At 63.8% G+C, this 24,593-nt stretch overlaps 2 protein-coding genes across 12 annotated transcripts in view; one reads left to right on the forward strand and one right to left on the reverse strand.

Annotated features, from left to right (window-relative positions):
• On the forward strand, positions 1 to 22,037 carry PTCH2 (patched 2). 8 transcript variants are annotated; one of them, XM_080406120.1, is made up of 24 exons: positions 5 to 233; positions 551 to 743; positions 10,737 to 10,926; positions 11,049 to 11,118; positions 11,351 to 11,442; positions 13,407 to 13,602; positions 13,703 to 13,824; positions 14,187 to 14,334; positions 14,563 to 14,694; positions 14,771 to 14,926; positions 15,050 to 15,142; positions 15,231 to 15,356; positions 15,436 to 15,554; positions 15,677 to 16,082; positions 16,167 to 16,479; positions 16,751 to 16,893; positions 16,983 to 17,163; positions 17,684 to 17,967; positions 18,521 to 18,658; positions 18,808 to 18,950; positions 19,223 to 19,322; positions 19,778 to 20,011; positions 20,181 to 20,594; positions 20,712 to 22,037. In XM_080406120.1, the coding sequence occupies exons 1-23, from the start codon at positions 159 to 161 to the stop codon at positions 20,592 to 20,594; spliced, it is 4,068 nt and encodes a 1,355-aa protein (XP_080262246.1). In that variant the 5' UTR covers positions 5 to 158; the 3' UTR covers positions 20,712 to 22,037. The 8 variants fall into 8 exon arrangements, 4 of the variants coding, with proteins under 4 accessions (XP_080262243.1, XP_080262244.1, XP_080262245.1 ...); XR_013930999.1 differs by having other exon boundaries at positions 3 to 233; positions 19,778 to 20,594; XR_013930997.1 differs by having other exon boundaries at positions 2 to 233; positions 15,677 to 16,479; positions 19,778 to 20,594.
• The window catches only part of BTBD19 (BTB domain containing 19), a 9,130-nt gene continuing 5,614 nt past the window's right edge, over positions 21,078 to 24,593 (reverse strand). The window contains exons 5-8 of one of the 4 annotated variants that reach the window (XM_080406172.1): positions 23,876 to 23,944; positions 23,444 to 23,521; positions 23,120 to 23,276; positions 21,078 to 22,990 (exon numbers count right to left, since the gene is read on the reverse strand). In XM_080406172.1, coding sequence (XP_080262298.1) covers positions 22,692 to 22,990; positions 23,120 to 23,276; positions 23,444 to 23,521; positions 23,876 to 23,944 — 603 coding nt within the window. In that variant the 3' untranslated portion in view covers positions 21,078 to 22,691. Of the gene's footprint in view, positions 22,991 to 23,119; positions 23,277 to 23,443; positions 23,576 to 23,875; positions 23,945 to 24,593 lie in introns of all 4 variants that reach the window. The other 3 variants (XM_080406171.1, XM_080406174.1, XM_080406173.1) reach the window with 3 other exon arrangements.

Consider the following 24,593-nt stretch of genomic DNA (forward strand, 5'->3'; position numbering starts at 1 on the left):
GGGCGGCCGGCGGCACACAGCTCTCCGCACCGGCACCGCGCTGCACCGCCACCGGCCCCGCCACCGGCACCACCGGCCCCGCCGCGCGCATGGGGGCCGCCGCCGCTGCGCTCGGCCCCACATAACGGGGGGTGCCCAGCCCCGCCAGTCGCCCCGCCATGCCGGCCGAGCCCCCCCGCGCCGCGCCGCCGCCGCCGCCGCTCCGCGCTGCCCGCCGCAAGCCGCTGCCCGAGGTAAGGGGCGAGCATCGCCCGCTCCCGCGGGGGGCTCTGAGCCGGGTTGGGGGGGCGGCGAGAGCGCGGAGGAGCCTGCGGGGGTGTGGCGCGGAGCGGGTGTGGGTATCCCCGTGGTCCCCCGACTCGGGCACCCGCTCTCTCCCCGGCCGGGGACCTCTAGCATCGCGGGTGCCGGAGGGGTCCCGGCGCCGCTCCGCAGCCCACGGAGAGCGGCCGCCGCGGGCGTCCCGCCGCGCAGCGGACTCCCCCCCACCCCTCCCGGGGCCAGGGGCTCCCTTCACCCGCTCCCAGTCTGATCCTCGCCCTCTCCCCAGGGCCGGGCCGTGGGCCAGAGGGCTCCGCTGTGGCTGCGGGCCCGCTTTCAGGCGCTGCTCTTCGCCCTGGGCTGCCGGATCCAGCGGCACTGCGGGAAGGTGCTCTTCGTGGGGCTGCTGGTGTTCGGGGCGCTGGCCGTGGGGCTGCGGGTGGCGTCCATCGAGACCGACATCGAGCACCTCTGGGTGGAAGGTAAGCGCGGCCCCGCGGGAGCAGCCCCCCGTGGGCACGGGGACGCGGGCCGGCTCGCGGGCAGGTGACAGCGCGGGGCGGGGGGACGGTGCCGCCGGCGGGGCCGTGGCCGCCCGCGGCGCGAGGTCCCGTCCGCGCGGCTGCGTGGTGCCGTGTCGCGAAGGGACCCCCCACGCGTGTCCCGCCCGGGGGTCCCCGGCGCCGAGGTGCGGGCGCGTCCCCGCGCGTGCGGTGGGGCGGGTGCGTGGCGGCGGCGGGCGCGTGTCCCCGCGCGCGCGTGGGCACCCCCTTCCCCACGGGGAGCGCCCCCGGGGGTGGCCGCAGCCCCGCAGCGCGGCGGGGCCGGTGCCGGTGCCGGCCGGGAGCCCTACCCGGAGGGGACGCAGCGGCGGGCAGGGTCAGGCGGGAGCAAATCCCCGTTTCCGAGTGGAAGCGGCTGATCCCCCTCCTTTGTTATTAATAACTCCAGCGTGGATTTTCTCTCCCCTCTCCCTGCAGCTCTGCTTCCCGGCGCTGGGATTTACTTTCCCTGCGCTTCCCTCCTACTTTGGGGGTCCGGGGGAGGGGGGGGGGCAGCGCCTCGCATGGCGCCCCCGCTCCCCATCCCTGCCAGGCGCGGGCCGGGGGGGCTCTGGCAGCCTGGGGTCCCCGGCGGGGTGCTGTGCAGGGGCAGATGTTGCTCAGCGGAGGGGTGTCAGCCATCTTTGTGCGGGAGCGCTGCCTCCTCCCCCACGCCCCGCTCCCTGTGTGGTCCTCAGCTACTCTTGGATTTGGTTCAACAATAGAAGCAACTTTGCTCTCCCACCCCCTTTTTTTTTTTTATTTAAAAAAAAAAAAAAAAAAGCCCTGCTCTCACACAGATGCATGCACGCACCCCTGCCCAGGAATGCCTGGCTCTCCCACCTGCTCCCCACTCCTGAGGAGTGTTCGTGTGTGTTGTGTCCCGTCCCCCCATCTTGTCTCCATCACCCCTTTCCTCTGCAACACGTAGCAGAGAAATCCAGTGATACCTCCTGGTCCGGCCGGCGCCTAAGTGGTGGCTGCTGGAGGAGGGACGTGCTTCTTCCATGGTTCCTTTGCTCCGGGTCGCGGCTCCAGCTCCATTGGATTTTTATTGTGCTTTTGGGGTTGCAAGGAGTCTGTGTTTTGTGCAACCACGGCCGGAGCCAGGGAAGCGGCTGTGGTTGTTCCTGTTGGGGGGGGGGAATGGGACTTGCAACGCATCAGGGTGGAGAGTAGGGTGGGGATGTGGCCGAGCCTGGGGATGGCTGGAAGTGCCCAGAAACCCAGCTTTTCTTGCACGCACGCTTTGCGCCCCACCATGCTTCCCTGCCTGTGTGGGTACAGCCAGGAGGGACTGTGCCTGCTCTTGGGGCACATTTCCCCTGCACTGTGGTGTGGGTGTCAGGGGGCCTCTCTGAGGAGCCGCCTCTTTCTCATGACTGGGGCACCTTTGGAGCTGGATTTTTTTTATTATTTATTTATTTTTACACCATAGTGAAAAACTGCTAACCCTGGGGTGTCCTATCCCTTCCTGGGCAGTGGGCGCGCTTGGGTCGGCACACAGCTCCTGCCCTGGATTTGTAGTGCTTGGAGTGGGAATGGTGTGCGATGCTAGGGGTGCTCTGTGGGGTGCTGCTCGGGACCCCTCTTGGTCTTCCTGGGAGGGCTCTTCCTCCAGGAGTGTGCATTTGGGGCAGACCCTTCCGTGCCTTGCTCCTGGGTGGCACGGCCCCAGCGTGCTCAGGGAGGCTGTCCTCAGGCATTGGCACTACGTGCGACCACCAAGGATGATGTGGCTGGTGTGGCTTTAGTCCTGCAGGGTCCCTGATGGGCATGCGTGAGCCAGGGTGTGGAAGAAAGGTTTGCAGTGGCTCTTTCAGTCTTGTGTATCAGCTGTGGGACTGCTTCCCTTCCCCATAACATCTGTGGGTCCTTGCCTCTCTGCTGGCCTCGGCGTCTGCCTTTTCTGGTGTGATCAAAGCATCCCCTGGTGTCCTCAGGTGTAGCCAGCCCTTCCTGATCTCTGGACCCTGTCCTGCTGGTGTGGAGATGTGCATTACTGGGAGGTGAGAGGGCTTGGGCTGCCCCTGGGGAGCGGAACACAATTTCCCAGACTGTGTGGCTGGATCCTGAGCATTTTAAACTGCATCGGGATTTTCTCAGCCACCGCTTCTTCCCATCCCTGGGTGTGCAGGGGCAGATGTTGCTCAGGCTCCCTCTGCAGCAAGCCTGACATTTCTGTGCCAGGTCAAGGCAGTGCTGCTGGTGCCCCATCAGCCTGGCCCCAAAGCTTTGAGATCCCCAGAGTGCCAGGCGATCCCAGCTCCTTGCCTCTCTGGATATGTAAGGAGATGTTTGCAGGAGCAGGGTCTGTCCCAGCCCCGAGGCAGCACCGTGGGGTGTCTTGAGGGGCAGGGCGTGTGTGTGGGGAGTCCTGGTCCCATTGTCCTAGGCCAGCAGGTTCCAGCTCAGAGGCAGGGTGGTTGAGGGTCCAGGAAGCCTCTGATGACCCCCTGCAACGGTCTGTACCTGATCACCTGCCTCTGCCTAGCCAGGCTGAGGGATGTGGGTTGGTGATGTTCCAACACAAACCACCTCACCCAGGTGAGGTCCCAACCCCACGGGAGTGGAGCGTGACCCTGTACCAGGCTGCCCCTGCTGGCTCAGCCCTCTGGGAGCTGGTGGGCAAAGGAGGGACGGGAGCTGCTTTCCATGGAGGCACCCACCCCAACGCCACCCCAAAAGGGGGACAGGGTGGGCAGCCCTGCTTTGGCCCCATGGCTGGGGTCAGTGTTGGGGCCATGCTGGTGGCATGTCCCCCTGAGCCTGGGCTGTGACCCTGGCCGCCATGGGAAAGCACAAACTCCCAGTTTGGGGGTGTAATCGTCAGCCCCGCAGACTGGGGGCTGGCTGGGGAGTGCTTGTGGTCTCTTGGGGTTGTGCCTGACCCACATCCCTGTTAGGGAGATGGAAGGAGACTGTGTCACCCCATAAATTGGACTCGACTGTGGAAATGTTCAATTAGGCTCCTCCGAAGCAATTAGCCACTCAGAGGCTTTGAAATCCTGGCTAGCGGCGAGTGTTGAGTTACCTCTAGACACCTGGCAGCTGTTCCCGGCTCTCCCAGGGAGTCTGTAGGGCCAAGGGGCCGGGGTGGCGAGCTCCGGGCAGGCAGAGCCCTGGGTGGTGAATGGGTCTGCCTGATTTATAGTGCTGAGGGCTGGTTCAAAGGAAGGCCGGGTTAATTCCTAACCGGAACAGCCGAGCACCCCGCGCAGCCGTTGCACTCTCAAAGAGCTGCCGAGTCTCCTCGGAGAAGACCCTGTCCCTTTCCTGGAGGGGGTCAGGGACACCCCAAATATGCTGGTGGGATGAAATGGGCTGTGTGGTATGGGGGTGAGGGGAATTTGCTGCCTTGTTCCCAGCTTGGGGCATGAAGCCAAGACACCCCCAATCCCCTTGGCAATAGCTTTTGCCTTTCCTTGACCTCTGCAACAGGACTTGGCACAGGGCACCCCCTCCCCAGCACCCAGGGCTGGGTTGGGGGGCAGCCTGGGGCTCCCCTTGTGGCAGGGGCAAGCAGGAGAAGAGACCCTGGCTGGCTCCGTCTTTGCAGAGAGAGGGGTGTCGGGGATGGGATAGGCACAACAGAAAGCCAAGGATGGGGATTGAACGCTCTCCCCACCCTGCCTGCGTCCTGGGGAGATCATCTGTGTGGCCATTCTTCCCAGCCCCTGTCCCCACGGTGCGTGGTGGGACCCACGGAGTGGGGTGTGTGTGGGGCAGCAGTTGTGGAGGGGAGTGGGGTACTGTGGTCATTCCTGGGTGGGCATGGAGAGAGGTGGGTGGTCTCGTTGCTACTGGCAGGTGGGTTTTGTGGGGGGCAGAGAAAGGAGCAGGCGAAGCCAGGGTGCAGGGCTGGGGGGCTACGTGGGGCTGGTGCCAGCAGCATGGGGGCTCTAACGGCAGCTTGCCCTTGCAGCTGGGGCAGTGAGATGCCCACTGGGATCTGGCCTCGTGCCCAAGGGATGGCTTCTGGGCTGCCATGTCCCCACTCCATCCCCAGATGGGCATCCTGTGGGGATGGGGTCCCCACTTCTCTTGGGGCATGATGACACAGGTATCAACCTATGGGGACAGAAGGGGCAGCCCAGGCTCCCTGAGCCCCCCTCCTGCCTGGCCTGATGAGATTTTTCCTTTGGGACCCTGCAGTCCTCTCTGTTTGCAGGGTCTGGGTATCCTTGGGGACCCTGTGATCCCATCCTTGGGGGCTCAGGGGAGTGAGGGGCAGCTGGGGTGCTGCTGCCATGAAGTGCCGAGGTCCCTGTTATCCCAAAAACCTGCCTGCCTGGCTCTGCAGTCTGCTCTAAAGCACATTCTCCCTCCCAGCCCCAGCTGGCTCTGGAAGGACCTTTCTTCTTGGGGGGGCTCACCCAGAAGCCCCCCACCCGCCCAAATATGAGGTGCAGGCAGTTTGCCTTCATATATCTTTGGGAGGCGAGTGCAAAAACCTCTTGCTTTTCCTTTTCCCTTCCTTGACAGCTCAGTCAGCTTTTTCAAGCTGGAAAATTTTGCTAATTAACCCAAAGAGACTGGGAGACTCTTTACAGATGGCTGTGGCTTATCTGCCCCTATCCATTTTGCTTTGCTTTTCAACTTATATGTTGGTTTTTTTGTATTTCCTAGAAAGTGGGGATTTTGTGTGTGTGTGTGTGTGTGTGTGTGTGTGTTGTGTTTTTTTTTTTTTTTTTTTTAACTTAGACATATCCATGGACTTAGGGAGGGGGGCTCTTTTTTTGCGTTTTAAATGTTATTTGGCGGCTGGGAGGGGGCAGCGCCAGGGCCCGAGAAGAGGGTTTTATTATCTGCCTCTCCCTCGGGCCTGGAAAAGTGGTCTGAGTTCAAAAAATTCATTTCTTGCCTGAATGAAGCCAGCAATGTGGAAAAATTTCACCATTCAGAGGGGGATGAATGTATGTTTCAACCACACATTAAGTGACATTAGCAAGCAGTGGAGTGCCTAATGTGGCCATTTTTCACAGCAGCCAACAGAGGGGGTGATTAGCATAATTAGTACAGGCAGCCCTATACATATGGAAATGGCAAATGCCTAAATGCCAACACCAGTGGAAATTTATGTCAATGCTGACAGGAGTCTTAGCGGTGAATAGTTCCCAACTGAATCCCCTCTCCCCCCCTTTTTTTTCCCCCCCTCTTTTTCGGGGGTTGCGCTGTCCCCTCGGTGCCGGCCGGGGCGGTGCGAGCCCCCGGCTGCCCCCCTCCCTGCGCTGGGAACCGCCACCCCGCGATTTGGGGTAATAAAGACATTAATTTAGCTTTGCTGTTAAACAAAAGGGGTTTGGCTGTGGAGCTGGCCCCAAACGGGCCCTTTCAGCCCCTCTGCTGCTGGCTTTTTAAAGGCAGCCCCCTCTTCTGCCACCCCTCTTGACTTAGCCGGGTGGTGGGAGCCCCTTTGGTGGGGCTGGGTTTGGTGGGAGCTGGGGGCACTGGGCCAGCAGCGAGCCCTCAGTCATCCTTCGCGCTTCTGGGGACACCCATCTGCCACCCACCTACCCCCACCACCACCCCCCCTCCCCTTCCCCGGGGCCGGCCCCGCGCCGTGGGGTGAATGGGGCCGGGAGGACTTGTTTTGACAGGACGGGGCTGCGGGGCTTTTGGCGAGGCTGGCGGTAGCGGCCAGGACAGGTAAAAATGGCTCTTTCAGCGTGCCCTGGGCGAGACTTCCTCCGGAGCAGCATGGGTCCTTTCACTGCCTCCCTAATCCAGCTAATCCGCCCCACAACACTTTGAAGGTGGCCTCTGGCTTGCGCGCTGCTCAGCACGGGGAAGCGGCCAGCCGAGGGATGCTCGGGGCGGTGCCTTGGGACCCCCTCCTGTTGAGATGCAGAATGGTGCTGGCATCTCCCCAGTGCCCCGGGATGCAGGATGGTGCTGGCATCTCCCCAATGCCCCTGGGAGCTTTAATCGCCCAGGAGTGGGCATATCTGCCAGTGGGATGCACTTGGTCTGTGCTGTGGGATGGCTTGACAGTCCAGTGTGTGCCCCTTGTTGTGGTGGTGGGGTGCTGCAGAAGGGAGGATCCCTGTAGGGGATGGCTTTTTCCAGGGGATCTCAGCATGACCTTGCCCCCCCTCCCAGCTGTGGACTTGAGTCGGGGTTTCTAGCCCTGGCATTAGGATGTTGTGGTGTGGAAAAGGGGCAGCTCCCCAGGGAACACCACCACCACCCCCCTTACTGCCCACAGCTTTTCACTTGCCAGGGGTTTTTGCAGTTTGCAGCATACCCTGTGGACCAGCTGAATCTGGGACTTGCCACATCCCATAGCCTTGTTACACCAGACAGGAGGACAGGGCCTGATTATTTTTATTTTTTTAGAGGCCAGGTGAGGATGTTTACCCAGGCATCCTCCCTCCCTGCCACCCTGTCCCTCCCAGGTCACCCAAGCACCGGTGACAGCTGCTGGCAGTGCCTGGGTCCCATCTGCAGAGCAGTGGTACTGCTGTTGACCACAGCCTCCACCTGCCCTGGGGATACGGAGTGGTCCTTGCAACAGGATGCATCTGCTAGGAGGGACACTGGTGCCTCTCCATGGCCCCCAGTACCTCTCATGGCCCTCCTTTGCCCTTGCCAGGCAGGGAGGGCTTGGTGTGGGGCTGGCAGCCTGCCCTGACCCACTGCCCTCCCTGTGTCACCCGGGCATGCTGCCCCGGTGTGCTCAGCCTGCTGCCCCCCACCTGTGGGGGCTTGGAGACAGGGTTCTTGTGGGGTTTGCCCCCCTCCTGCCCTGGCTGAGCATGGTGGAATGTCAGGGTGGCTGTGTGGTGGTGACCCTTGTGCTGGGGGGCTTGCAGCTGCACTGGGGCAGCAGGACCTGGCATGGGCTGCTCTGACCCCAAACCCTCTGAGCTGGGGCGGGGGGTGCTGTCTGCCCCTGGGGAGATGTGGGGTGAGCTTGGATCAGATCCCTTCCTATGCAAGGGGGAAATGCAGGGGCTAGGGCTCCGTCTTGACTAGGAGCAGCAGCAACCCTGTCCCTCCCCCACCCCAGCCTGGGGCTGCCCGTGGCTGGGCGGGGGGGGGGGGGGGGGGGGGGGGCGCGCTGGTGCTGGGCAGCGGGTGAAGCAGCCCTGGCACCCACCAGGACAACCAAGGGCACAAGCTGGTCCCACTGGGTGAGGGTGAGCTGGTTGCAGCGCTGTGGCTGTGGCTGTGGGTCCTGTGCCAGAAGGGTTTGGGGAGTGGTGGCGGGGGGTGGGGGTGGCTCAGGCAGGGTGGCCGGGAAGGGGGCAGGGAGGCTCCCACCCTGCTCTGTAATTTTGTGGCGGATGCTGCAATTATGGGGAGCGCTCCCCCGGCATGGCCATGGGGCAGGGAGGGGGGAAGCTGCACACACAGCTGCCCTTGCTGCCAGGGACCCCATCCCCACCCTGGCACCCATGCCTTCCCCACTGGGGCACGGTGGGAGCCTGCTCTGCACACCGGCTGTTTGGCCTGTGGGTGGGCTGGGGTCTTATCCACCCTCTAGCCCACACGGTTGTGGGACTGCACCCCATGACCCCCCAGCCCGTGGTACCCAGAAGTGGTACCCACCCCTGGGAGGATGCTCACGCAAGGCACTGCTGCCTCCAGGGACTGTCCTGCCCCCAGTCCCCACTGTGGTGTTTTGGGGGGCATGGGGGTCAGTTTGCCCAGTGGGGGGGTCTGGGGGGGGGGGGTGAAGCCAAACCCCGCCGGGGAGCAGAGTGGGCTGTTAATAAGCAGGACCGGAGCGCCTGATTGGAACCAGAGGGCCCTTTGCATGAAAAAGCCAAGGGCTCCCTTTGTTAATTGGAATTAAAAAAAAAAAAAAAATTTACATACAGTTCCTCATTAACGTACTCATTGTTGGTATCGGGGTGCCCCCCCCAGCCCCTTCCCTGGGCTGGGGGGCTGCGTGCAGCGTGGGGTGTCTCGCCCCGCTCCCGGGCTGGCCGGCCGGCGGGTGCGCACCCGTTTGAAGTGTCCTTGGCAGCCCTGTGTGCGCTGCCTTGTCTTTTCATGTTGCTCTTTGGTTAATTAGGGTGTTGGAATTTGAGGCTTCCTCACGGCCTTTGAAGCTTGCTGACGGCTTGCAGTGCCCTGTTCCAAATTAACACTAATTACAAGGGACGGCTTTTTATTTTCTCTTTCTTCCCCCCCCCCTTTAATTTTTTGAGGGGCTCCCCCCAGCCCCTCCCTCCATGCTTGCAGATGTGTGGCTCCTCCTGTGGCCGTGCTGGGCGGAGATGCCCGTGGGGTGCAGCAGGATGTGTCCCCTGGGAGCGGTGGCGATGCTGAGCACCCTCCCATCGCTGTGTCCCACCACCCACCCGGGTTCCGCGTGGGTGGCGCAGCTGAGATCAGAGCAGCTCGGTACACCTCCTGCCTGACCTCCCAGCCTGCCAGGAAGGGGATGGGGTGTCCCATTCCCTCCCACTGTGACACCCACCCTCCCTGTGTCCTCGTCCCCTCGCCCCAGGCGCTGCCATCCCCTCTGACACACACACAAAGGCCGCGGCAGTGTCGTTCCCCCCCCCCCCCCCCTTCCCAACCCTGGCACAACCTCCACCCCAACTGGCATCTGATGGACACCAGCTGCTCCCCAGCCCAGCCAGGAACAATAAAGACGCTTCCCCTCCCGGTTCCCAAAAAGCAGGGGGGGGAAAAAAAAAAAAGCCCCAAAAACACCAAACCATATAATAAGTCATTAAAAGGGAAGATTCTGCTCCTTATTTGTGGTCTCGCTCCGGCCTCCTCGGTGCTGGCAGGGGGCCAGGCCCGCCGGGGCCCCCGCCTCTTGCTGAGGGAGCGTCCCGGTGCGGATGAATCCTGACACCCCCCACCACCGCATCCCCAGCACCCGGGGCTGGGCAGGAGCCAGCCTTCCCCTTGCCAGCGGCACTGCCTTGGGATGTGCCCCGATGCCAGGCACCCTGGGGTGTCCCTGGTGGGTGGTGCTGGGGTGGGGGCTACATGCAGCATCCCTTGCCCTGGGCAGGGACCTGGGAGCAGGGTGGCTGGGTGTTGCACTTGGTGTCTTCGAGATCGGCTTCCCACCCTCCTCGGGGGGGTGTCTATCCCCCTTTGCTGTGCCGGGAGGGATGGGAGCCCTTCATTCAGCGGGGCTGGGGCTGGCTGTCCCTGCGGTGGGGCTCTGCCTTGCAAAAGGCCACGCAGGGTTTGATCTCGGCCCTGCTGCGCTGGCCGGGAGGGGATTTCTCTTCTGCGCTGAGGTGGCTGCAAATGGAGTTGGCGGCTTCTCCCGGAAACCTTGGCCCTGCCGCGCTGCGCTGGGAGCCTTCCTGCTGCCATTGGGGATGGCTCCCAGCGCCTCGGCGAGAGGAGAGGGGTCCTACGGGGTTCCCCAGTGCTGTGCCCCTCCCCTGTCCCCAAACCCCTCATAGGGCACTCTGCACTGTTGGGGACTTGGGGGTGCCCACCCTGGGGTGCCAGGGAGTAGCTTGGCAGGGATGGGGAGCGGTGTCCCCAGTTCTGCTTGCTGCATCAGGAGCTGGTTGTATTGGGCATCTGCAGCACGCGCCACAGCACACAGGTGGGAGCAGGGCAGGATGTGTCCCATCTGCTTCACCAGCCGTCGGTCTGCAGGGTTCTTCCAGGGAAAGTAAAGCCAACGGGCCTCTCTGGGGCTGGAAATGCCTGTGCTGGTGGGAGGGGGGTGCCTGGTCCAGTGTGGGCTGGGGTGCTCCTTGCTTGGGTGCCCTGGGTGCAAGTGCCCAGAGGATGCAGCTGTTGCAGAACCCCATTGCAAGAAGCGTGCCCCCCCCACCCCCACCCCGCTCCGATCCAGATTCACGTGGCACCATCTGATGCTGTGGGGCCTTGATCCAGCCCATCCCCTTCCCTGGGCATCCTGATGGGCAGGACAGGGTGGTGTAACGGGGGCTCTACCAGCCTTCGCACAGACAGGGCACATTGTGGTCCCCTCCGCAGCGGGCAGCCGGGTGAGCCAGGAGCTGCGCTACACCAAGGAGAAGCTGGGTGAGGAGTCTGTCTACACCTCCCAGATGTTGATCCAGACCCCGAAGAGGGAGGGGGAGAACATCCTGACGCAGGAGGCCCTGCAGCTCCACCTCGAGGCGGCCCTGGCCGCCAGCAAAGTCCAAGTCTCGCTGTACGGAAAGTGAGTCCGACTCCGGACAGGGTGGGATGGGGACCCCCGCTGTGTCCTGCATGTCCCCCCACCCTTTGCTGTGTCTCCTGTGGGATGATGCTCATCCTCATCTCCTCCTCCTGCCTTTCCAGGTCGTGGGATTTGAACAAGATCTGCTACAAGTCGGGTGTCCCCATCATTGAGAATGGCATGATCGAGAGGGTGAGTGCTGGGCACGGTGTGGCCCCCAGGGAGCCCCCCCACAGGCAGTCGGTCCCTCAACAAATGGGCAGGTGGGCCGTGGTGGGGATGGGGCTTGCCAGCCCCAGGCGCTGCAATGGCACGGCCAGCTCCGTGCGGGAGGGCACAGGTCTGGGCAGCCCAGCAGGGCTGGGGGGGAGCAGGGAGGGCCTGATCCATCCCTGCTGACCCCTCGCATCTCCTCCTCCCACAGATGATAGAGAAGCTGTTCCCCTGCGTGATCCTGACGCCCCTGGACTGCTTCTGGGAAGGTGCCAAGCTGCAGGGAGGCTCAGCCTACCTCCCGTGAGTGCAGGGGGCTGTGCTGGGGTGTGGGGGGCCACGGATGGGAGTAGGGACCGGGGGCGCGCTGCCGAGGGGCTGTGCTTGACGTTCCTATGCAGCTTGGCCCAGCCACCCCAAGGTCCCTCGGTGCTGCTGCTTGTCCTGCTGGGCCCTGGGATGGTCCCATCACCATCACTCCTCCTGATGGGTCAACACCTTGGAGACAGGTCCCTGGCCTCATCCGCCTGGCTTCGGTGGCACTGGCAGGGCTGCACGGCCGCAGGGGTTCTGCAGCCCCTGGGTAGGAGCTGCCCATCCCGGCTGTTCCACACTGCACACCAGGGACGGGGACACAGGGGCCGAGGCTGTGCCGCAGGCAGGTCCCTGGGGGCTGCTCCCTGCCCCCAGCGCTTTGTGGGTGCCACGGTAGCGAGGAGGCACCCAAGCTCCTGAGCTGTGCCCAGGGACACACAGGGCACAGAGTCCCCGGAGTGGGTGGTGGGTGACTCCCATCCAGCTCCCCACACCGCAGTGGTGGAGCTGGGGACCCGGGCTGGGCAGGGGGAGCCTCCCCCCCCCACATTCCTTCTGTTTACGCGTGTGTTCGTCCGGGAGAGCCGGGGAGGCTTGTGCATTGTCAGCAAACGCAGCCCTGTGCTTTCTCATGCTAATGCTGCTCTGAAAGCTGCCCCTTGCCAAACAGATGAAATAGTGGCCTTATTCAGGCTGCTGCTGGATGGGAGGAGGGGGAAGGGGCCGCAGCATCCCCAGCCAGGACTGGGGGACTGGCTTTGCCCCCCCAAGATCTCAGGTTCTCCCCAGCCCAGCCGGGGAAGCAGCCAGGAGCCGGAGCGAGCAGGGCCAGGGTGGCCACGTCCAGCAGGAAGCTGGTGGCATCATCTGCCCGGGTGGGCAGCATCCTGGTGCTGGAGTATGTGGCAGGCAGGGTGGCACCCGCAGTAGCGGTGGGACTCATCTCTCCTCGCAGCCAGCCGAGCGGGTGCCCGGGTGGGCACCCCGGCTGAGCACCAGCCAGCCCATGGGGACTCGTCCCCCTTTTTAACGCCTAGGGGTGAGCGGGGCGGGAGCTGGGAGAACAAAGAGCAGCAATCTATGGAAAGACAAAAGGATTTGCCCTGGCTCAGTGAAGCAAGCGAAAGCAGATAAAAGGGGCTCTCTTTGGAAGCAGCAGCAGCTCCGGTTGGTATGTGGGAATCTCGAGCGGCCGGCTCCGGCCCAGCCAGCCTTCATGAATTATTAGGCTGCATTTCTCCCCAGAGCCCACACTCGCTTGGGGCTTTTTCTTCCCCTCTTTGGAGCGCTGGGCTGGGTTATTGGCTTTTTTGTGTGTCCTTTCTGTCTTAAAAAAGAAGCCGAGTGAGGCTGGGAGCTGCCCCCCAGCACCCCGGACTGGGATGGAGGGAGCAGAGCGTCCACAGGCAATGGAAAAGTTCCTTTTCCCTGTTACCCAAGTCCCACGGGGTCCCACTGGACCTCCAAGGACCTGGTCTGTGCCCGGCTCTCAGCACCATCCTGAGCCTCCGGAGCCTTTGCTGAGCCCCAAAACCTCCAGCCTGAGGCGAGATGGCAGGAAGGGCTGGAGGGGATACCTGGAGCCCCCTTGCCTGCCTGCTCCCCTCTATCAAGATGTTAGCCTGCGGGCAGTAATCGGCCTGACTGCTTGCACAAAGCGGGGCCAGGCAGCGGGGCCAGCTCCCCCCGCTTTGTCCCAGCCTAACAGGATCAGGCACGCTACTTGACTCGGGGCAGTGTTGACTCGGGCACGGCTTGCTGCGCTGTGCAGGGCACGGGGGATGCTGCAGGCGGCCCTGGGAGGGGGTAGGGGATGCACTGGGAACTGATGCTGCTCCTCTGCATCCTTGTACCCTGCCTTCAAGGGTACCCATGGGATGAGATGGCAGTGGTGGTGGTATCACGTGTAGGTTTTGGCATGCCTCGTCACCCCAGTCCTGCTCTCTCCCCAGGGGCCGCCCGGACATCCAGTGGAGCAACCTGGACCCTCTGCAGCTGATGGAGGAGCTGGGGCAGTTCACATCCCTGGAAGGCTTCAAAGAGCTGCTAGACAAGGCAGAGGTGGGGCAGGCTTACATGGAGCGGCCCTGCCTGGATCCCCAGGACCCCCAGTGCCCCCCGAGTGCCCCCAACAAGCAGAGTCAGCAGGTGGGTCACAGCCCGTGGGGACCAGGGGGTGTGTGGGAGCTCGCTGCTTTCCTGCCTGCCCCACAGTCCTGCATCCCTGACACCTCCCTTTTACCCACAGAGCCCTGACATCCCAGCCGAGCTCTCGGGGGGCTGCCACGGCTTCTCCAGGAAGTTCATGCGCTGGCAGCAGGAGCTGATTTTAGGTGGCACGACCAAAGACTCCCAGGGCAAGCTGCTACGGTGAGAGGCACTGTGGTGTGGGTACCCCAGGCATGGCACAGGGGCCCAGCTGTAGCACTCACCCCTCGGACAGTTTGGGGCAGGATTCCCTTGTCCTCTTCCTCATCTGGTGCCCATGAGAACCTGCCCTGGCTGCACGAGGGGCTGTGGGGCTGTCTGGGAGGTAGTGTGAGGCTGGCTAGTGTATGGGGCTGGCAAGCAGGGCATTGCTTCAGAGCAAGGTGGGGGATGGAGGGAGGGATGCCTGAGTCCTCTCCTGGCTGTCCGCAGTGGGGCTGGGAGCCGTGGGGTGGGGGACGGACCCATTCCTGCATCCCGGGGCACTGCAGCCGGTCCCAGCGAGATGCATGCCTGTCCCCCAGCGCCGAGGCCCTGCAGACCATGTTCCTCCTCATGAGCCCTCGGCAGCTCTTTGAGCACTTCAAAGATGACTACGAAATCCATGACATCAGCTGGAACGAGGAGAAGGCGGGAGCCATCCTGGAGGCCTGGCAGAGGAAATTCGTGGAGGTGGGCACCGGGATCAGCCCCTGCATGGGGCTGGGCGGGGATGAACCTGTATGTGGCATACCCCCACACCCAGGTTTTCATGTGGCCATGAGTCCTGGCACCATTCTCTTGTAGTCTGGTGGGTCCCATGGGACCGTTGTTGTTGGTGGTGATACCCTGGGTGGCTTGGGAAGGGGTGTACCAGGGAGTGTGGGAGGTGACTCCTCTAACGGGGTGCACCTCTGGCAGCTGGCACAGAACTCCATCCCGCCCAATGCCACGCAGAGCGTCCATGCTTTCTCCACCACCACGCTCAACGACATCATGAAGTCCTTCTCCGACGTCAGCGCCATCCGGGTGGCTGGGGGCTACCTCCTCATGGTGTGTGTGCACCCCCCCCACCCCCCCACCCCCTCTGTCCTCTCCCCATCCCCACTAACCCGCTGTGCTCTTCCAGCTGGCCTATGCCTGCGTCACCATGCTGCGGTGGGACTGCTCCAAGTCCCAAGGGGCTGTTGGCCTGGCTGGGGTCCTGCTTGTGGCTCTGTCAGTGGCCTCTGGCCTGGGGCTTTGCTCACTGCTGGGCATCTCCTTCAATGCAGCCACCACCCAGGTATGTGCTGGGGGAAAATCTGGGTACTGCAGGGCTGGTGGGACCCTGGGGGCTGCAGAATGGTCAGTCCCCTCCCAGGTGGTGGCCATGTCCCTTCCACTGACACCGGGTGCTCTCTGGCAGGTCCTGCCCTTCCTGGCCCTTGGCATCGGTGTGGATGACATGTTCCTCTTGGCTCATGCCTTCACCGAGACCAGCCAGCACATTCCCTTCAAGGCGAGTGCCCAGCCCTGCCTGGGGGCTCCCTGGCCCCCTCCCATCTCCCTGTGGCCCCTCTTATCACCCCCTCCCTCTGTCCCTGCAGGAGCGGACGGGCGAGTGCTTGAAGCGCACGGGGACCAGCGTGGCTCTCACCTCTGTCAGCAACATGATCGCTTTCTTCATGGCAGCCCTGGTGCCCATCCCTGCCCTGCGTGCCTTCTCCCTCCAGGTAGGGCCAGGGTCCCTGTCCACAGGGAGCAGGACGGGATGGCCAGACCCCACTCTGACATGTCCCCCTGTGCCTGCAGGCTGCAGTGGTTGTGGTGTTCAATTTCGCCATGGTGCTGTTTGTCTTTCCTGCTATCCTGAGCCTGGACCTCCACCGCCGGGAGAAACGCCGGCTTGACATCCTCTGCTGCTTCTACAGGTACCAGCACCAGGCTGACGGGGATGGGGCTGACCCCGTGGGTCCCCCCCAGAACGGGGTGACTGCTCCTCTCCCTCAACATCTTCTCATCCTTTTCTCTCTCCTTTCCTCTTTCCCCACAGCCCTTGCTCCTCGCGGGTCATCCAGATCCAACCCCAGGAGCTTGCCGATGCTAATGACAACCATGCCTGCCACCCGTCCCCTTATGGGCACCCTGGTGTGGCCACCAGCACCCAGATTACCACCACTGTGCAAGCCTTCACCCGGTGTGACCCTTCAGGCCACCATGTCGTCACCGTCCTGCCACCCACCTCCCAGGTGTGCACCTCGCCCGCCGTCCTCCTGCCCCCCACCGACCCCCTGGGCTCGCAGGTCTTCACCCCGTCCAGCTCCACCCGGGACCTACTGGCCCAGCTGGATGAGGCCAAGGGTGGGCGGGAGTGTGTCCCCCTGCCCTTCTGCCGCTGGAGCCTGGCTGACTTTGCCCGGGAGAAGTACGCCCCGCTCCTCCTGCGGACCCGGACCAAGGTGAGGAGGGGAAAGTCCTGGCAATGCCACTCAAAGTGGGCCGGTGGCACAGGACCCTGCCTGACCCCCCTGCTGTCCCCACAGGCGGTGGTGGTGGTGCTCTTCCTGGCGCTGCTGGGGCTGAGCCTCTACGGCACCACCATGGTGCACGATGGGCTCTATCTGACGGACATCGTGCCACGGGACACCAAGGCGCATGCCTTCATCTCAGCCCAGTTCAAGTACTTCTCCTTCTACAACATGTTCATCGTCACCAAGGGTGGCTTCCACTACCCAGGTGCCCAAGCCGCCCTGCTCAGCCTGCACCAGGCCTTCAGCACCGTCAAGTATGTGGTGCGGGAGGGCAACCGTGACCTGCCCAAGATGTGGCTCCATTACTTCCAGGACTGGCTGCGAGGTAAGGGATGTCCCTCTTTGCCATGACATCACCTGCCCAGGGACCCCCCCGCAGCCTGCATACTCCCCACTGGCCTGGGAATGCCTTCCCTGGTGTGTGGCACCCCGGGGAGAGTGGTCCCATGGTGTCCCCAGGGTGCCCAACAATGCCAAGCTGAGCCCTGGGGTTTTTTCATGCCCATCCTGCTGGCACCATGCTCCCCAGGGCACACGGCATGCGGTGTGGGGTGGTGTGCCCCAAGGCATGCTCACCCCCCACAATGTGTCCCCAGGGCTCCAGGCCACCTTCGACAGGGACTGGCAAGCTGGGCGCATCACCCATGACAGCTACCGCAACGGCTCTGAGGATGGGGCGCTGGCATACAAGCTCCTAATCCAGACTGGCAACAAGAAGGAGCCCTTCAACTTCAACCAGGTGCGTGGGGACGGGGCTGGGGCAACTGGGCTGGGGGCAATTCTGTGCCCACCGCCCAGCTCATACCCACTCCGACTCTCTCCCCATAGCTGACCACCCGGCGGCTGGTGGATGAGAATGGCATCATCCCCCCTGACACCTTCTACATCTGCCTGACGGTGTGGGCCAGCAACGACCCTCTGGGCTTCGCTGCCTCCCAGGCCAACTTCTACCCCCCGCCGCCGGAGTGGATCCATGACAAGTACGACACCACGGGCGAGAACCTGCGAAGTGAGTGACGCGATGGCCCCTTCCTGCCCCCTGGCATCCTCCTGCAGAGGACCCCGCTCCCTGCACCTCTCTTGACCTGCAAGCATCCCCCCCGAGAGAAATCCCCCACATCCCTCATCCCGTCAGCATCTTCTGGTAGAGAAACTGCCTTGCTTCCCTGTGCCCCATGCTTGTCCCCTGCACTCCACACCCTGAGCACCCCACTGTGCTCTTAGCACGCAGCAGCACATGCTGCTCCAGCCCATGAATATCTCACCGCAAAGAAGCCCCTCCGCTCTGTTTTCCCTCTGCCCCACAAACATGCCCCTGCAGAGAACCCCCTGTTTCCCGTTACCCCCTACCTCACAAGCATCCTGCTGGCAGAGAAATCCTCTCCTTTTTGCCCCCAGCCTGCTCCCCACACACTGCCCAGCCCTGTGGTGCCCAGACAGCACTCAGGCTGGTGTGGCTGAGGTGCCCCCATGCTGCCTGCGCTCCTGTGCTGCCTGTACCCCCATACTGCCCGTGCTCTCCTCCCTAGTCCCAGCAGCCCAGCCACTGGAGTTTGCCCAGTTCCCTTTCTACCTGAGCGGGCTGCGTCGCACAGCTGACTTTGTGGAGGCGATCGAGAGCGTGCGGGCCATCTGCCGGGAGGCTGCCCAGCGCCACGGGGTACTGAGCTACCCCAGTGGCTACCCCTTCCTCTTCTGGGAGCAGTACATTGGCCTGCGCCACTGGTTCCTGCTGGCCATCAGCATCCTGCTGGCCTGTACCTTCCTCGTCTGTGCCCTGCTCCTGCTCAACCCCTGGACGGCCGGCATCATCGTGAGTACGCACCCTGATGCATGGGGACGGGGCAGGCAGCTGGCCATGCTGCCCTCTTGGTGCCTGGGGACAGTAACATACAGCCCTGCTCCCATCCTGCTGGGTGGTCCTGGGCACCTGCTTTGTGGGGATGGGGTGCTGGGGTGGCCAGGGGCACCCTGGGTGGAAGGGACACCCGTATGGAGGTGGCAGTGGGTGGGACACACCCGTATGGAAAGATCAGGGGCATCGCTGATGAAGGGAACATACGGAGGGGACAGGAGTCTGGGGATATCCATGCAGAGGAGGTTGAAGGGAATACCCATACAGAGGTGACGGTGTGTAGGGGACCCGTATGGAGGGATCAGGGACACCCCTTATGAAAGGAACATGTAGTGAGCATGGAGGGTGAGGGCCACCCCCAAAAATGGGACAGAGGGACAGCCTGAACAGAGGGAAAAGGGGTAATGGGGTGAGGCTGCCCTATATGGAGGGGTAGGATGGGGCACGACAAGTGGAGGGACAGAGGGGACAGCTGGTCAGAGCCACCCCTCACTGACCCCCCTTGCCCCAGGTCTCCATCCTGGCCATGATGGCAGTGGAGCTGTTTGGCATCATGGGGCTGATGGGCATCAAGCTAAGCGCCATCCCCGTGGTCATCCTCATCGCCTCAGTGGGCATCGGTGTAGAGTTCACTGTCCACGTGGCCCTGGTAAGCACAGGCAGACCCCCTGCCCAGCCTTAGGGCACCCCAGTTCCCACTCCCTGGCACTCTCATCCCCTTGGCCATGTGCCGATGAGTGGCCACATCATGGATGGCTCACGGGGATAAGCCCCGCGTCACATCCCCATCCCATGCAGGGCTTCCTGACAGCTGTGGGGAGCAAGAACGTGCGCTCAGCTGCAGCACTGGAGCACACCTTTGCCCCCGTGATGGATGGTGCTGTCTCCACACTCCTGGGCGTCCTCATGTTGGCTGGCTCAGAGTTTGACTTCATCATGAGGTGAGCACTGGGCCTGGCGTAAACCAGCCACTTGCTGCACCCCAAAAGCTTTGGTAGTGGAGGCTGCTGAGCATGGCAGCCCCCCTGGCTGGTGGGGGGGAGGTGGGGCAGCTGGCGAGAATGTGTTTTGCTGGGCCCATCCACCCCGTCTTGCATGGAGGCTGGGGAGACATGGAGGGGCTGGAGTGTGTGGTGTGGGAAGCCGTGTCTGGGGTGGGACGGGGTTCCTGATGGCTGTGCCTGCTTACCCTCTCTGCCTGTGGCCCACCCAGGTACTTCTTTGCGGTGCTCACCATCCTGACACTGCTGGGGCTGCTGAATGGGCTGGTGCTACTGCCAGTCCTGCTCTCTGTCATTGGGCCACCCCCTGAGGTACAAGACCCCCCTCCCATCTCTCCCTGTCCCTCCTCAACTCCGTACCCATGTCTCTTCATCCCCCAGTGCCCCTCACCCTGTGCCCCCTTCACCCTATACCCACCCTTGCCTTATCCAGTCCAACCTTCCTCATACCCATCTCAGCCCATCCCTCACCCTGTACCATCCCTGCTTTACCCCATCCTATCTCTACCGCATATCCAACTTGCCCCATACCTGCTTGACCCCATTCCTCACCCCACACTCGACTCCCCCCATCCCTCCCTGACCGATTTGACCCCACGCTTGCTTCACCCTGTATCTCCCTCACCCCACACGGCCCTCACCCCATCCTTGCATCACCCCATGCTCCCTGCTGCCCCCACACTTCTCCATCCCTCTATTCCATATTCTATTCTCCATCCCTCCATCCACTTCCCTAGTCCCTCTGACGCTGTCCCCTCTCTCTCCAGGCATCCCCAGCTGATAACATCCCCCGCCTGCCCCCACCAGAGCCGGTGCCCCCATGCCTGGGCCCTGGGGGGCTGTATGTCCGGCGTGCCCCAGCATGGCCTGCCACCTTCCCTGACCCCTCGGACGCAGATGGCATGGGACCAGGCAGCCCCCGGGGGCCGTTCATTGTGCCCCCAGCCCCAGCACACATCTTGTTGGAGGCCGGCAAGGACCCCAGCTTCCCTCGCATCACCGTGAGTGTCTCTGCCCACCATGGCATCACCAGCTGCCTGGCATCCCCTGGGAGAGGGTCATGGATAAAACTGGGAATGGGGGCTCGTGGGTGCCCTGTGATGCTGCTGGGGTTGCCAAAGGGATGCTCATCGTGGCTGGGGGCCCTCATGCTCCATGTCCCCCCTCCAGGTGCTGAAACCCTACAAGGACAGCCCAGAGGTCCAGGGGAAGAAGGAGGCTCCCGGCCCACAGCCCGCACCGCCCCTGCCCTTCGGGGAGCCGTGCCCCACACCACCCCGAGATTACCCACAGCCCTGCGCACCGGGCGCCCGGCCAGCCCCCGCCACAGCCCTGCCCTCCTACAGCACCCACCTGCAGGGTCCCGCCGGCAGTTACACCACCGTCACTGCCACTGCTTCGGTGACGGTGGCCCTGCACCCCACACTGCCTGGCTCCTACCCCAACTTTGGCCCCGAGGGCTTTGCTGGTGGCGAGCGGGACTGCCTGGAGGAGCCCAGTGTACCCAGCACCAGTGGCACTGCTGTGCCTGACGCCTTCGAGATGCAGAGCATGGGACGCAGCGGGGCAGGCACCCGGCGCTAGGTGAGCTTGGGGGCACAGGCACCCTGCCCCGGGGCTTCTGCGTGGCGGCGTGGGGGTGCAGGGTGGGTTTGAAGGGACCCAGCTGACCGCCCCTCCCCCCATTCTCTCACCCCACAGGTTGCTGGCTCCTGGGCAGAGCATCTCCCCAGCGCCCAGCAGGCACAGGAGGGTGCAGAGCAGGGTCGCCCACATCGTGCTGCTAATCGCCGGAGCGGCGGTGCCCCCCGGTCTCGGCCGAGGGGGACTGGCACCCCCACACCTGCCCCAAAGGGGCTCGGCAGGGCAGGCTGGCACTTCTATGCAAGCTGTGTGCAGGCCACCCTGTGCCTGCACGTCCCTTAGCGGGGGCTGTGCCGATGGTGCTGTGTCCCCTCACCCAGGGTGTGGGGTTTCCCTGCCCCGGGCTTGTTGCCCCCCCCTCCCCCTCCCAGAAATGGAAGCACTAACCCCTCCCCCCCGCCCCCCCCTCTGTTTCTGGAGCTGCTGGCAAGGCGGGCTTGGTGCCCTACCAGCTCCCCCACTGCGGGGTCTCTGCCTGCTCCCCATCACCTCCTCCTGGGACCCCCAACCCGGGCCACAAGCTGGGGTGCTCCAGCAGGGTGCCCTGATGCCCCCCGTCCTGATAAGGGGGCAGCCCCAGAGCCAGCTGTGCCCTGGGGTGCTGTGGGCAAGGCCTGGGGCGGGCACCCCCCACCTTTATTTATTGCAAAGGGAAACTATCTATAGAGATATATATATTTTTAAGCTTATTTTAAAAGATTTATTTCTTCAGCCTACAGCCCCGCCCAGCTGCCCGGGGTGCAGGCAGGGAGGGGGCAGCCCCTTTGCCGGTACGGGGCTGCCCACCGGAGGCAGCGGGAGCCCAGGGTAGGGGCACACACCTGGTCCATGCCCCGGCTCCACGGGGTGCTGGGCGGCCACGGGCAGCTCACCCCTCTCCGGTGTGCGGCTCCGTGCCTCAGTTTCCCCACTGGCAAACACGGGAGGGCTGGAGATCAGGGATGTGCCGCAGCGGAGCCAGGGAGCCTGTGGTTTCCACCACACGGGCAGGGTTTTGCGGGGGGTTTGTGTGTGTGTCCTTGGGGTGGTCCTTGCTGTCCCCGCACGTCAGGGCTGTCCCCAGGCCAGCCTCTGTCCCTGTCCCCAGCCCCATCCCGGGCACCGTCTGCACCGTTACCCAGCACTTTAACTCCAGCGGTGTTTGCTGTGCCCATGGCCCCAGCCCCCCCGGCCCCCAGACACTGCCACTGAGCTGGGGTGGCCCTGGGGACCCCGTCCCCGTGCCAGGCGTGGGCACGGCGGGCAGCTCCCCCCCCCCCCAACACGCCATCTAAGTTATTTATATCAAAGAGAGCAAAGGTTTATTTTTGTAGTTTGTACAGGCGGTAGTGGGGACCGAAGGTTTATTTTTAAAGAGTAAATATATATATTATATATAAATTACCTGCCATGTCTAGCCCTTTCTTCTGGGGGGCAGAGGTGGCGGGGGGGGGACGGATGCTTGAGACAGACCCTGCTGTGTGCACACATGCAATGGGATGTGCAAACGTGCAAGGAGGGGCGCACAGTGTGGAGTGGGGTGTGTGGCACGGGGGGGGGGGGGGGCTGTCAGCCTGTCCTGCATGTGTCCCCAACCCCGGAGCCATGAGGGGCTGGGGGCTGCTGGCAGGGCTTGGGGTGAGGTTCCGGGGGTGGGGTGGGGTGGGGGGGAGATGTCACTGGCATTGGTGCAGCGGTGCTGGGTGGGTGCAGAGATGCCAGGGTCTCCCCTTGCATTTGCCCCCCCGCACCCAAGCCCCAGGCTCCCCATCCCATTGAGCCCCCGCCTCCCCCGCTGCCACTGGGGGGGGGGGTGTCCCGGTGCCAGCGCCCCGCCCGCTGCAGCACCGCCCCGCTGCCGGGGGGGGGCAGCACGGCGCCGGGGAAGGGCCCGCCTGGTGGGGGCGGGGGCAGCAGTGGGGGGGGGAAAGGGGGGGCTCACCCTGCGGCCCCACCGCCCCCGGGGTCACTGCCCTCCTCACTGCCACTGGATGTCCTCACACCCCCCGCCATGGCCCAGCTCCAACCCCCCCCCGGTCCCCCCACCACTTCTGGGGGTCACCTGGGCATCCTGCCCTGACCCCAACGCTGTGGCACGGGGCAAAGCCCTTCACTGGTGCTCTCGGCCACGGCAATGTCAGCCCCGCTGCAGGGCACCCGGCCGGGGGGCACTGCCGCTGCCCAAGCCCCCTGCTCGGGCTGGGGGCACCTCGGTGCTGGCCCTACTTGGCGTGTGGGCCCAGGTGCCGGTGGTGGTCGCGGGGCCGCGTGCCACGGCGGGGCCGGCAGAGGCGCGAGGGCACCCCGCTGCCCTTCCGCAGCGCGTGGGACCGCCAGGCCGCCGCGATGCTCTCCACCTACAGGGACGGGGAGAGGGACGGGGACATCAGCGTGGCCACAGCATGGTTCCCTCCCAGACCCGGCCCTGCAGCACCCTCCAGCCCCAGAGATGAGCCACGGCACCCCGAGACGAGGCAGCAACTCACCGGGATGAGCAGATCCCGCTGGTTGTGGCTCTCCAGTGTCACCAGCTCGCTGGGTGCCAGCAAGGGCAGGCGCAGCTCCCGCACGGGCAGGGCGGCCACCTCGGGCACCGGGCGCTCTAGGACGGCCTGCCAGCCAGCGGGATAGGCTGGTGATGCCCTGGGCACCACAGGGTGTTTGGGGGAAGCGAGACAGCCCTGGGGCTCAGGGACAGGGTGCCTGTGTTCCCTGCCTGGGCTGGTGAGAGTCCAGGCACCCCTGGGTGGGTCTGCCTGGGGGTGGCCAGCCAGAACCACCACCCCCGGTCACTGCCACGTTGCACTCACCGAGCTGACGTGTGCCCACTCCCGCACAGCCTGCACCAGGTCCAGCTCATCCACAGCCAAGCGGTCGCTGCGCAGCACCTGCGCCAGCACCACGTCGGACAGCTCGTGGAAACCCTGTGTTCGCACCACCTCCTGCCAGCACACCGCGGCGCTGGTACCAGGACCCCCACACCGCTCCTCCCTCCGCTCCATAGGCCATCAGACCCGGGCACCCCCCTACCCAGACCCCCATCCCCTGGCACGCCCCCAGCCAGCCTCTACCTGGCACCCAGCACTGTCTCCCCCACCACCCTTTGCTCCCTTTCCGCCCCTGCCCAGCCTCCAGCCACCCCATTCCTCAGGGCTGCACTCCCCTGCCACACGCTGTGTCCCCTGCTGCTGCCCATGCCCTGGGGTACCCCATCCATGCTCCCCCATCATTCACAGCCGTACCGCAGTGCAACCCTCGATGAAGGCCAGGCAGTGCTGCTGGAGGTCTGCCTGCCCGTAGGTCACTGCAGCCTGTGGGACAACACAGACACCTGCAAGGGGGTCTGGAGCAGGAAGGACCCCCTCATCAAAGCCCTACAGAGTCAGGCACGCCCAGGGACCCAGGTGAAGTGAGTATCCCCGTGCTTGGGTGCCACAGTGCGGGTATGGTGTGGAAGGGGCACCAAGGACCTCCTCCTTTTCTGGCGTGCCCCACAGCAAAAGGTTTGGTGGCTCCACCACCCACAACCGTCACCCAGCCCCACCGTCTGCAGGAAGCATCTGATTTTCCACTGCTCCTTGATGATGTCACCCATCCCTGGGAGAGCAAAGGGCCCTGGCATCAATCTCACAAGGCCACAGCGCAGGGACATGTAGCCATCCATCCCCAGCGCTCCTTGCATGGGCACAGGGTCAGCTTAACGCCCCACCATGCTCCATAGCTGCCCCATAGCTGCCATCTCCCAGTGCAGCAGGAATCTGGGGTCCTCTCATCCTCACCCAGCCCTACCCAGCGATGCTCATCCCAGGGCTGGCATGGCCCATCTGGGCATCAGAAGGACACATCCCTGTCCCCTGTGGTGGCAGCCCCTGCATGCCAGGGTACTTGGTACCAGCACAGGCAGGGCAAGCATGGCCTGCCTCACATCAGGGGACTGGTGTTGATGCAAGCAGGGAGGAA

This window comes from Falco punctatus, assembly GCF_963210335.1.
Source record: "Falco punctatus genome assembly, chromosome: 11".
Taxonomy (NCBI): Eukaryota; Metazoa; Chordata; class Aves; order Falconiformes; family Falconidae; genus Falco; species Falco punctatus.